This window comes from Idiotropiscis lumnitzeri, chromosome 19 (assembly GCF_059441095.1).
Source record: "Idiotropiscis lumnitzeri isolate Australia: NSW breed Sydney's pygmy pipehorse chromosome 19, RoL_Ilum_1.0, whole genome shotgun sequence".
NCBI lineage: Eukaryota > Metazoa > Chordata > Actinopteri > Syngnathiformes > Syngnathidae > Idiotropiscis > Idiotropiscis lumnitzeri.
Window position 1 is genome coordinate 9,209,901 of NC_142409.1, and position 13,598 is coordinate 9,223,498.

The 13,598-nt window shown below is 43.8% G+C and overlaps 1 protein-coding gene across 1 annotated transcript in view; it reads right to left on the reverse strand.

The window, feature by feature from the left end:
* Window positions 1-13,598, reverse strand: part of LOC148318396 (uncharacterized) — a 193,612-nt gene that overhangs the window by 14,722 nt on the left and 165,292 nt on the right. The window contains exon 6 of the mRNA XM_088282998.1: window positions 6,112-6,173. Coding sequence (XP_088139124.1) covers window positions 6,112-6,173 — 62 coding nt within the window. The remainder of the gene's footprint in view (window positions 1-6,111; window positions 6,174-13,598) is intronic.

Here is a 13,598-nt window from a genome sequence, read left to right on the forward strand (position 1 = left end):
TTAAGGCTGTCAACATGTCAGCCGACATCCTACTTGAAGTTGGTTCTTATTCAGCATATCTTTCAAATGTTGCACTCCCGTGTGACAAGACGAGCGTTGAGGAGGAGGAAGTGGGACAGGGTGGGACGTAAAAAGTGATTCAGGTTTTTGTTTTGGGGGCGAGGTGCCCGGCTGGCCCGCACAAGACAAAGGACAGGAGAGACAGTCAGGGGTGCCTTCTCCACTGACCTCAACACTGAAGCACTGACCTTCATTAAAAATGGCAAGTGCAATATTTGTTCCATGAATTGAATTAATTTATTCCCAATCGTATATTCTCCGCATTTTCTGTGGCTTTTCTCAGGTGCGTTTCTTCTAGTAATGGTATGTGGATGTTCAATATTTTTGGTCCAAACAGATTTCGTGTTACCAGATGACTCTAATCTGACCTAGGTTTGAATAATCAGGTATTAAAATTGGTCCGAGATGTAAAGCCACACAGGAAGTTCAGATAAGGAAAATACACCACTGGAAACTCAAACTCACACCAAGCACATGTGAAAATGTAAATTAGGCAATTTCTTTTTTTTAATTTTCTACACATCATACAAACTTTGCTGGTTTTGCGATGTATCACCCCATTATCAGAAAAAAAATCATACTAATAGTGGAGGGCTTTTTTTTTTCTTAATTTTTATGTTTTTTTTCCCAGCCACTAGTATCAGGATTTGTCAGGCCAAAAGAGAGAGCATTTGCAAAAACCAGTCAAACCCACGCGAAAAACATTTTTGATATTATTGAAACTGTCCTTTGGCAGCCGTGCTCAGCGGCCAAACAGCAGAAAACAGACAAATAAACTAATGCAAATGTCCACGTCAGCCAATTGCTGATTACTAATAAAATCTTCAACTGTTGCAACCCTGCGTGCCAATATGAGCAGCTCATTAGAAACGAGTGGTCCAATGAAGGAGGGGGCGGGGGGGCTGAGAGGGCTGGCCGGGCGGTCATTCACAAGATGAATCACACGATCCATTTTTTAATTTCCATGCGGTGGCCTCGCTCCAGAAGCCGGTATGGGTCGCCTTGGAATTGGACGGCGGACAGGCCAGGAGTCTATGGTGGTCACTTAAAGGCGTGATTTACGAGGGTCATTAGAAGTGGGAGCAGCCGGGGGTGGGGATGGGGCAGGTGGGGCGTCTCGGGCACCCTCTGCAGCGAAAAGTCTGCTTCAGAAAACACCATGTGGGCCAGCTCGGGCGGTCGAGGAGTTCGATACCCGGATTCCGTGTTATCGTGTCCATGAGGGATCGGGTTAGGCCAGGTACGAGGGGGGTTCACCGTCGTCCATTTCTTACTGTGTGTCTTGACACTCTTAGTACCCGACGTACATTTACTTTACCCTTCGCACCTGCTCCTCACATGAGATTATGAGCCATCCTCACCTCCGCTCTTACGTCACACGATTATGGCGTTGCACACGGGCCGCTCGTCAGCACGTTTGGAGATGAGTCAGCAGTTGGCACTTGGATCGCATAGGTTGCTGTTCTTTTTGGGAGAATTGGGGGCGGGGCATACACGCTCGATGTCCTTTGACAGATGCAAAAATGCTAGAACATTTCCCGGGGGTTGATTGTTTGCTATTTCAGTAGTTGACACACAAAGAGAAAAATTCAAGTGACTTAAAAAAAAAACCTTTTCAGTTGGGTCCACTTTGCATTGTTTTTCTGTGTGGTTGCAATTGCAACGCAAACATGCTGACCACTCGGCCATTACGCCGCCCAAGAGAGAACCAAGCAAGGTAACAATAAAATCATACTTTTGCCAAAAATGGCAAGAAATTGATGGGACCACCTCCAGAGTGTCTACAAGCCCAGCATCTGTGTCAGATGTTGTTAATTAACGTCAGTATGTTCCTGCCTGCCACTTGGCTTCCTGTCCTTCGTACGAAGCAGATTCCCAGTGAGGAGGTGACCGGGATGAGGGCTGGATCCTCCTGGCGGGGGGCGTTAATCCAGCTCATTAGAATTCTAGTCTTGGGAAAAGGAGACCACAGCATCTTATTTATGTATTTAAATCCATTTTTTTGTCGTTGTTTCCAAGCCAACTGTCTGCTCTTACAGAAAACAAAAATCAAAAATAATGTTGGGGTTGCTGGGGAAAATCGCTTAAAATCGCCCTCGGTAATATATATATATAATTAATTATTATTTGACTTGACGGTCGGTTGCACTCATTTCGAAAGCCCGTAAGAAGTACAGTTCAAACTATTTACTTTGAAAAATCACAAACAAAACACACTCTGGGCTCTGTCATGTCTTGAGGGGATTTTGAATTTAAAGACAGTAAATTATTTTTAATACCCACACAAAAATAATAGGCTATTTTCTAAACGATGTGCCACGCTGGCGCCCGGCATCATCAGGACGCCATTTTCGCCTCCCTGTTGATCTGCTAATTTGCGAGCAAGTGCACCTGGTGCGTGATACGGCGTGCACGGGTGATCGGGAAAATGTCTCGATTTTCCGTCGGCTTTGCTTATTCCCGTGCGGTGCTTCGTGATCAATTGTTCCGTGGTTTTTGCTCTTGCGTTGGGGCTTGGGCCTTTACCAAATGACTGTACGAAACTTCCGGTTTGGAATATTGACTCCCATCAGGCGCTTATCTTGCCCAACGGTGTTTCTTTTTTTTCCAATCCGGCTGGTGTGGGGGTCGAGCACAGTTTGGGGTGGCGCCGCACCTTGCCACTAATTTCAGGGTTAGCAGGAAAAATGCCCGACAGGAGGACAGCGTCACCATGGCAACCAGCTAAAAAAGCACAGTCCACAGTCTTGACAGGGGCCCTCGAATAATCAGTGGTCCTGTGGCATACTGGTCTGCAACCAGTATGGAACAAACATGTAACGCCACATTCAATATGTTTTTCAAAATACATATTTTTAGAGGCAGTGCTGAGGAGATGCCTTTTTTTTTTTTTTTTTTGGTACTAGATGATACGGCAGTCAGGCAGAGGAGAATGACCGCCAACCTTTCATCACGTTCTGAGATGATATAAGCACACAGGTATTTTTTTTTCCCCTCCTCCCCATCCATCTCCTTTTATATTTTTAGATGTGAGCACAATGGACTCCATATCAAACATTTTAAATGATGCTTGAAATACCACTCGCTTGACTTTGATGTCACAGGCAATTAAATCCAACCTTACTCCCTTTTTCCACTGTTAATAACAGCAATCTCGCCGGGGCCCGGTGCCTAATTAATATGTGCTATTTGTCACTTTGCCTTGACACATGTATTTCAAAGTGGGGGGCAAGGGTGGGGGTGGTTGAGGCAGTGGTTCGGGGAAAAAAAGGGAGGGGATGTATGGGAGAAGAGGTAGAACGTCGCTGCTTAGTGACTGTGCAGGTGTAGTGGTTTTCTGAAACGTTTATTTATTTATTTACTTTAATCGCATCTTCATTTCAATTCAGTGAATGCTGATGCCATCTTGTAAAAAAAACAAAAAAAAAACACACAAATCCATTCATGCCAGTAACACAATACAAATTAATCCATTATTCGTGAATGGCTGATATTTTGAGTGACTAATAATTTAATATGTTGCTATATTTAAAAATACTATTACTCACTGTACATTACGCAACAAAAAAAAAATAATAAAGGGAACCAATTTACGTCTTTAACTCATTCACTGCAAGCCCAGGTTAAATTTTTTTTTTTTTTACGTATATATCCGTCAATGGCAGTGAAAGAGTTAACGTTGAGGCATTATGGAATGACGTCATCTACACCTCATTGTCTGGGGGGGGAGGGGGGGGGGGGTGACTCAACAAATGTGCCAAGTCAAATTTACACTACGTTGACGTCACACTTGTACAGATCAATGTAGGAAGTAAAAAAAAAAGCATCCAATTTGAAGAAACAAATGTACAAATGTACAAAGAAGCTGACAAAAATCCAACAGGTTCTGTGAAGCAGAACTACAACGAGTCCTGTAGGTCCCTGCTGCTTTTTTTTTTTTTTTTTTACACAAGCAACCAACTCAGAGATCCGGATAAAACTGAAAAAAAAAATTCAGTTGTCAGAGGTGCCAGCTGACAAACAGCAATCATTCATGCATTCACGCACAATGTAACACTCCCGCGAGAGCTCGTGCCAGCCTCACACGTCGCTGCCGAGCGTGAATTGTATTCCCGAGCTCTCGTCTCGCCGTCAAAGTCTTCGGGATTCACGTGTGAAGAAAGCAGTTTTATTGGATGAACAGACTAATGTAGCATGCAGTGTACTTGCACTAGCATTTTATGCCACATTGAAGGAGTCAATTAATTTGCATAATTCCAAGCGAGCGTGCATTCGGAAGGCATGGCTAGGCGTCCCGTCTTACTCACGCGGCTTCTGCGAAATTAATCATTTTGCCACACAATTAATTACACTTAGAACAATTTCCAAACGCCGTACCCCCACCGATCGGCGTGGCATTTTTTTTTTCCTTTTTTTTTTTTTTTGCGGGAGCATCCCCGCCTGTGAATGAGAGAACACCTAAACAGAGAGACCGCACGCCTCGGGCGGAATAAAATTAATATTTTGTTTCCCATCTGGTGGAATCAGCAGAATTAATGAGGGAAAGAGGCCCGTAGCGACGTACGAGCCAGGCTTCAATCTGCCTCTCTCTCTGCTGCTTGCTGCAGAAAGTGGGCCCAGTTTGGGGCGGGGAGAGGGGGGGGCGCATGGGATGGGTGGGAGGCATTCGATGGACTGCACCAGCATCCGTCAACCACGATGCACTCCGGTGATCACCACCGTCAATTAATAACTGCAGTTGTGTCAATCACAGTCCCGCGTTCTCGATGTTGCCGACACATGTTGGACTAGATATGTCTGCACACTATAGCAGTGGTCACTATCTTTTACTGCAAATATCCATATGAAGAAAAATCCTATTTGACAGTCTCGATTGTTTGAAACGAGATATGACGGCATGCCATTTGTCGGTTTAAGTGATCTAGTTGCGTGAAAACATCATCCAGACTCGGAATTTTAAGGCTGCGGTTTTATGTTAGGGGATCTCATTATCCCCTTTTTTACCTTCAACTACCCCCACCTCCCTATTCGGGAAGCACTTTGGCACCACAAGCAGCGGGTCTTTTGCTTGCATTGTGATGTGAAACGGTCACATGTTCATTTCATTCATTTGCGGCTTCAATTTGCCTTTGAAGGGGGGGGGGGCGAGGGGGTGGCGACACTTGTATAGCAGGATGGGCACTCCAACGGTGTCATCCAATCTGGGCACTCCATTACCTCCATCTTCTACTGAATGTGTGTGCATGAGCGCCCCCCCCCAACCCACACAGACCCCCCCCGCCCCACCATCACCACCACACCCGTCTGTATCGCCCGCTCCATGCGGCACGACGCAGCCTACAGAAGGTGGCAGTCGTCTCTTTGAAGCATCACTTCAATTACAGGGTTTAACCCCACAGGTCAGCCCTTGATTATTTACACAAAGCTCGGTGTCGTCGGGCTGCAAACCCTGTTTTTGGGGCTTTGCCACCACTAAAAAGACGGCCTTCACTTTGAATGGATTGAATTGCACACCGACACTCATCCCTCTCTGACCTGAGGCTGATATTAAATGGTTACACCTCACATACACAAAAACACACCGGTCACGTTGATTTTGTACACCCAAGTACCGCTTGTTCAACTACAAAAACATCCACTTGAGCACTGACCTCACAGGGATTACGTTTACAGTAAAATATCAACTAGTGTTTAGACAGCTATCCTATAAAAAACTATTTTTGATAAAGATGTACATCCAAATTGCTACCATAATCATGTGTGCTACCGTAGTACGAAAGAAAAACTGTAAAGTCAAGTTGATGGAGTTGGTCAAGGTCAAGATCAAAGTCGAATTTGACAAACACCAAGACAGATCTAAATTAAATAATCATTAAATAAAGTCATTTGGTCAGTCTTAACGTTGCAGTTGATGCTGTTGACCTCCAGTCCAGTAGATGGCAGTAATGTTACAACTAGTTACTGTTTAACAAATGTTTTACGGGAAAAAGAGAACAATTTACAGAAGTTACAAACTTCTCTCAGATAACTAAGGAGAAAACAATCACATACCTTGTAAAAACGTGTGGTTGATGCTGTTGTAATCCTGTGACACCTTTTAAGCTGGTCGAGAACTACAAAACATAGAATTAAAAAAAATAAATGAATTAATTATCATGCAAAGAAAAGACTCAAACATTTGTATTTTATTTTTTTCTTGAATGAATGATTACCCACGTCTCATCTCCTGATGTAAAACGTGATCACACACAAAAATGTCTGTAAATAATAGATTGTTTCTCTTATCGGGTTGCTGTTTACCCACCCTCTTCAGTCCCCCCCGTTCCGGCTGCACGCAGCTGGCAGCCTTCTATTGACATGTTATTTTTTTTCATGAGGGCGAAGTGGAGCTGTTATCACTCCTTCTTAAATAATATAAACAGGAGAACGTCAACAACCCAAAAATGGGACGCGTCTTCCATTTGAGCCTTGGATGCACACTCAGAAAAATACCAGGATGCCTCTCTGCACCAACCCCCATAAAAGTTGCAACTGCCAGCTCAGGTGGAAAAATGTAGCTGAGTAAAACATGTATTCAATAAATAGCACGGGCCAGCATGGGGCCTGGGGAAAGTGTGCATGAGACGGAGGTCTGGAGAGAGGAATATAATGGAGGACAAGGTAGATGAGGCATGAGTGTACGTTAAACAGCAGTGTTTGATGCCTGGGAGAGCAAGCATACCGCTGGGAATAGAACTCTTAACTAGCATTGTCTGCTTTCAATTTGAAAGGGGAAGTCAGGCTTGGAATGCATTGTTTATTTTAGGTTTTTAATTGTATGGATCAGCTTCAAATGTGCAAGAGTGGAATAACCGGTCAAAAATAAGACCAATGATCGATCACTGATTTGAAAATGAATCCAAATTCATATTGAGGCAAAAAAACAAAAAAAACAGGACCAAGGAAAATTGAGACCAAATTAAGACCCAGAAACCAAGATTAAGCCTGATCAAGACCAAGCCAAAACCAAGAAAATCTAAGATAAAGGCAGAAGCCACCCAAAGGCAGATCAAGACCAAGAGGCCATGTAGGACCAAAATAGCCAAGACCGAGACGTATTATTTCTCTTGACTGCGATTGAGAAGCATCAAAAAGAGAAGAATGAAAGGCAAGTAAAAACGTATAAATTCCAAGAAGAAAGACATCACTACAAGATTTGTTTGGGGCTAGCTTGATGACAGCACTGAAATCCTATTGGTCTTCTTTTTTGGGAAGCGTCAGAAACCCGGTCTCCTCGTGGGTTAAGAGTTTTCAACAAAGACAAATACTGATAACGCGGTGAAAATGACTCGCGTTTTCCGACTGCATGGAGCCTTTTCCTGAAAAAAAAAAAATTATCTTGAATTCGTACCACCGAAATTGTCTCGCCTGCATATTGCGGACAAAGCATCAATTTGAAGACGTGACTTCTCAGAGTGTGCCAACTGTCATCATTTCCACTCGCTTGTGTTCTCTTTTCCGCCGTCCCCGGACGGAAAAAAAGTGGCCTCGGCATGCGTCACTGCCATCTTGCCATTCCCCACGGAGACATTGGAGTGCGAGATGAGTCTCACCATGTTCCGAACACCAACAGAAGAAGGGCAAGTTTTACTTTACAATGGCGTCACTTGGAATAATTTATCTTGTTTGGATGTTTTTTTTGGGGGGGGTGTAATGGTCAGATTTATAGAGGAATTAATATGGGGCTCATGGACGGAAAGGACGGATGACATCGAGTTTGAGTAAATCCAATCCTTTGGATGTAGGATTTAGTAGCGTTTCGCTTTTTAATTAAGGAACATGGGAAAGATCGATCACTTATTGTTTTACACCACATTAGCATATTCTGTTAAAGAGTCAGCCAGCATAATCGATTTATAACTTTATTCTTCGCTTGTTAGCGGAGTGATTTAGCTCGGTTCCCCGCGCCACGTTTCTTCGAGTTGAGTGATTTTTGGGCGGCATGAAATCAAATGACGGTGACTCCCCTGCACATTATAGTTGTTGTCATTACAGCCCGCAGACAAAAGCCTAATCAGAGACGAAGCAGCCACGCGGCTCCGCTTTATTAGCATCCCTTTATCTCTGATATCATCAGCGGCCGATCATCAACTAAAAGTTAACAGCACAAACCCTAAGCTCCTCGATCTCCTCGACACGACGCACCGCCATCATTTGCAGTGTTGCCCCTCTCCCTTCTTTTTTTTTTTTTTAACATCTTGCCCCCGTGACGGATTATCATTACCTTTTCTTGCAAATACCACGCTCATTACGTTAGTGTACAGCCTAAACATTAGCAGAGCCAGCCTCTCTCTCTCCTGTGAAGAGCGGGAGAGAAGGAGAAGAGCAATGGAGGCAGATTTTTTATTTATTTATTTATTTTTTTTTCCTCCAGCCTCAGCTTTCCAGCCCTGGCGTGCTCGGCTATTAACCACAATGAACGCGGGCTTTTGTTATTAACATCTGTTCATCAGGGATCAGGCCCAGGCCTAATCACCCCTCACACCTTCTGTTTCTGCACAAGAAGAGAGGCAATCAAGGGCATCATTTGGCAGCTGGCAGGAACTACTAATGCTTTTCTCCGGCTCTAACACCCCCCCCCCCGACTCCACCACTTCCTCATGCTCTTCCTCACTCCAAAAAAAAAAAAAAAAAAAAAATCGTCTCCCATCCGCTTATGGGATTCTTTGAAAAAAAATGAAACAAGTCACAGAGAAACAAGCGTGAAGCTTTGCAATGGTCAAAAATGCTCCGGCGCCCTCCGTGGGAGGCTCATCCCGATTTCTAATGTCCGTCCATCCCAGGCAGATGTTCACAGGTTCATATCAGCGACGCCCACCCACCCTCCTCCGCTGCCTCCCTTCCCATTCCATTCCCCTAAACAACATTCAGCGTCTGTGCCAGAGGGAGGGTGGAAAAAAAAAAAAAAAAGAGACTGGCACAGGAAGCGGTCGAGGGGGGGGGGGGGGGGAAATGATGACAGAGTCCACTGACGGACACTGAGCCGGAGACGATAACGAGATGTCAGATTAGCAGTGGGATATTTCGTGTCAATAAAAAGAAAAAAGAAAAAAAAAAAAGACGGCGGGGGGGGGGTGGAATCACAGTCTGGGATTCGCTGTGAGAGCAGAGGGAATGTCTCTCTGAACGTAATACGGCCGCTCAAGTATATGACACACACACACACATCCTCGGGAACCGAAAAGCCATTTTGGGTTTCTCCTCCACCGCAGTGACTTCATTCTGTTGGCATCACGCGCATGTTTATGTGCCACTGTGATGTGTGTTTTTCCGCCCTACCGAGTCTTCATGCCAGACATGAAATTGTTCAATCGGCTACAGCACATTGTGTCTCCTTCTGTTGCCCCAAAAAGACGACAACCAAGAATAAGAAAAGGGAAAAGGGGGCATCTGTGCTTGTCAATAGCATTGAGGACATGTTCTCGTTCCGCATCAGAGGGGATGTACTTTTTAGAGCACAAAGTCGACTCTCGGATGGTTCGGAATAAATCATCTGGCGTCTTTTGAAGATCGCTGACAATTCGAGAAACTGCCATAATCGATCTTGACAATCCTCCAATTAGGAGTCGATGGTCCTCTCAAAATGTGTAGAATGTGTTTTAAGATGATATCTCACTGAGCGGCGAATACTTCTGAGTGCTTGCGAACACAGCAAATTGTATTTAGTGAAACTCCTACTCCTCTCTTTGAGCGTGGCATTTATTTGTTAAAAAAAAAATAACAATTTGGATAAAATGCAAATATAAAAAAATAGAGGCCTCTTGTCATTTTTTTTTTTACATCATATGGCGTCATAATTGCTATCATTTCAATTGACTTAAGTCACCATCCATCCATATCCAAGACAAATGATGGCCAAATGCTTACGTGCACGTGTTCGCACGGGATGCGTTTGCCTTCCTGTTCCAGCAACCTAATTGACTTCAGACTTTGGCGCCAAGACGGGGCTAAAAACAAGCTTTCTTACAACACTTAACCCCCACACAAACACGGCCCCCCTACCTCGTACGCTACTGCTAAGTGTGAGCAGGAGCTCTCTCTAATTAGCCTGTTTGCAGCCTTCCAGCATCACTTTTAATGAGCTATCCGCTCCTCAAGGTCATTTTCATTTCTCCAGCTTGTGTTTAGGTTTGTGTGCATTTTTATTTTCGTCTGAGCTTCTGTTTGTTTTTTGTTTTTTTTCCTTCAATAGAAAAATGTCAACAACGATGCGACCATTTATTTATTCAAGCACTGATTTTTTTTTTTAACTGATTTTTATTTATTTATTTTTTTTAAACCTGAAAGACCCCCCAAGCATGACAAGGGTGGGGGAAGATAGTGTATGGTGTACTCATGTTGACCAACAAAAGCTTTCTGTGAATTTGATTGTGGGAGGGGCATAATGCTCATATTTGGACGGATTTTCCATATGTTCGTACCCCACAACAGAAGCTACAATTATGGCCACGGCCATCTGTCTTCTCTAGGAATGTAATTCGCCGATAAAAAAAAAAAAAAACAGCAGTCACAAAGGAAAAGTAACCAATGTCACACTTTCACTACAAATACATTACCAGATGATATTTGCGTTTCATTTGGAGGAAAAAGGTCCACCGTAATTCAAATTCTAAAGTGTTTCCCGTTTTCCATTCACAGCCGCGGGGGTCAAAGATGAAGCACTCGCTTGACATTAGTCACCAATAGCTTTTTGGTCATGGCTCACGACGTCCACGCTTTACCCCGAACAGACAAGGGTCGTCAATTTTATTGTTTAAAAGTCATCGCGCCCGGGCTGTGATTGACTCGATTTTCTTTCATTTCTTGACCTAACTACCCGTTCAGCTTTCATATGTATTCAAGACCGCTCATTTCCCCGCCGCCGTCGCCGCCTCATTCTTCACTGACTGCTCTTTTCTCCGTAATGGTGCATGGTCAACCATTACCCTCCTGATGGATCTTTTCACCTTGGCGTCACCTACACCTAGAATTCCAATCCTCGAAACTGGTGCAAAGCGCTAAACCTCTGCGTAAATACACGTGCACTTCCAGTGGGAGGCGGCCTGCCCACAGTGGAAAAGATAACAGCCGTGTGGGTCGAAGCTTAGATAGCCGGGGGAGTTCTGGCATCCCTCAGAGGTGAAAAAAGTACTCACAATCTGTATTTAAGATTAAGTATGGACACTTGCGTATAAATAAAAAAAATAAAAAAATAAATTGAACATAAAATAAAATAAAAAATAAATAAACAAGTAGAAAATGATTACAAAAATAAGACACTGATAAAAGGATTTGGCCTACTGATTCAAGTCTTAAGTAAAAAAAAAAAAATTCAGAAAAGGTACTTAAATACAAGTGAATTAAATTATTTTTTAGTTCAACATTTTTGGGATGAAATAAATGTTTAATAATTAATTTTATTTTATTTTTTTAAATCCAAGAGCTAGCTATTCTCAAGCTTTTATGATATCGACACAAGATGTGCAAACTTACAGTTCTGTACAGTATAGTTTCGATATTTTCATCGACAATATAAATCATTGAAGCCAAAAGTATGTGGAAAGCCAAAAAATAGGAATGAAATACATTTTTATGTGATCTCATCATATTGCAGATTTTCACCGACTGAGGGTCGTGTCTGGAAAATATACCGCGTGATAAACAGAGGTTCGATGTATACAAAATCAGTCAAATCGGCCATAAAACTAAATACTAGAGTGCAGATACCTGAAAAATCTACTTAAAGACAGCAAGTATTTGTATTCCCCATCACTGACATCCCTCCTCTGTCAAAGTAAAAACAGTATGGCGCAAACTGCTAAACACCCACCATGTCAACACAAGTAGAGGGCGTGTCAATTCCTCCACGCTATCGACACCAGAGAGGGGAGGGGCGTAACTCTTGTAATGATCTGAAGGGGTAGGGGTGGGGAGGCGGGAATTGTTGACGACGAGAAAGTGACGGATGTATCTACTGAAAGTCACACTAATGATTGATTATGTGCAGATGTGCACATAATGACAGAAGCATACGCCTACGACTGACACGCAAAGAGCACGATTGCGTGAGCTAGCAAAGAAAAAAAAAGTAGGCCGGGCCCGGATGGGTTAAATGGCTTCGATACCCCCTGTGTCGAGGGGGGGGGGGGGGGTGGTGCTCCTGTGCTGTGAGCGATCGCTTCCGCTCTCCAGGGCTCCCGTGTGGGGCCTGGACTGGTGGCTGTTAACTGGAGATGGATGAGCACTCATCCCGCCTTTAGCCGACATGTCTTCCACAGGCACAAAACAACAAGGAAAACCACAACATGGAACCAGGAGAAAGGGGAACCCGCAGGGGCAGACAGAACGATGACGTCAAATCTCCCCCCCCCCCCCCCCCCCCCCAAAAAAAAAGAAAGAAACATTGGAATCTGGCATGTTGTTTCATGGACGGCGCCGCAGAACAGCTGCTTGAACCGCCCAATAAAAGAAATTGCTTCCATGAAAGTTAGCATGCGTAGCAGAGGTTGCCTGTTCCACACTGTTGCCGCTAAAACAACACCAGGCGAAAGTGTGCGTCACGTTTTAGTGACGACGGACACGTTGAGGTGTCGGGTGCACACTGACCCGAACTTGGGTCAACACACAAATTAGCGGGTCGTTGGTTTTTTTTGCGCTTTGAAACCATGTGACTCTCAGCTGACTCCGTCGGTGCGGTCTACGTGTGAGGCCAAATTGTCTTGGATTGTTTTTCTAACCATTAATAGTGTTGGAGTTATCCTTTCAAGACTGGTTCAAACGAGAGTGGAGCTGCTGAACATCTTAACAGCCATCGATGGCCTCCAGGTGCTAAGCCTGGCCCTCTGGCCCAGTGACTGATGAGCCCAACTTGACCCCTTCTCGCAGCTAAAGGGAAGTACGTTGAAAACATCTCGGCACTTTCACGGGGCCGGAGAACCATCCTCGGCCAAGTGATTTTTTTGGGGTGAAATTTGTGTTGATCGTTGACACTGATAGCATGACGGCTTCAAGGCTCAAGGGTGAGGAAGATTGAGCATGCTGGACGGGGATCAGAACGGCATACATCCCTGTGATCAGCTCAGTGATATGGATGGACAAGAATATGAAGGGGGGAAAAAACTTGGCTGGAATTTACCTCCAGATGCGGTTTAGAGTTGATTTAGATTGCAGGATATTGAAAAATCAAACATCGACCCCCGCCTGTACAAAATGACCTCTTTTTGGACCATTACAATCAAAGCTGCTTCAATCGTTACTTCCCTTCTTCTGTTGTCGTTTTAACTTTAGCTATATCAGGAAGAATAGTGGACTGCACTTCTTTATTTGTACCTAAAATGAATGATCACTGTTTTATAGAATGTAGTTTTAGGTTGAATTTTTTTTTTTTTTAAAAAGGCAATTAAATCAAAATCCCTCTTTATTATCATAGTCATCCATTCCCACCGTGGGGAAAATACGCTTACTATTTTTTTTGCATTACTAATAAAAAGGCAATTAAATCAAACATCCCATTTATTTTT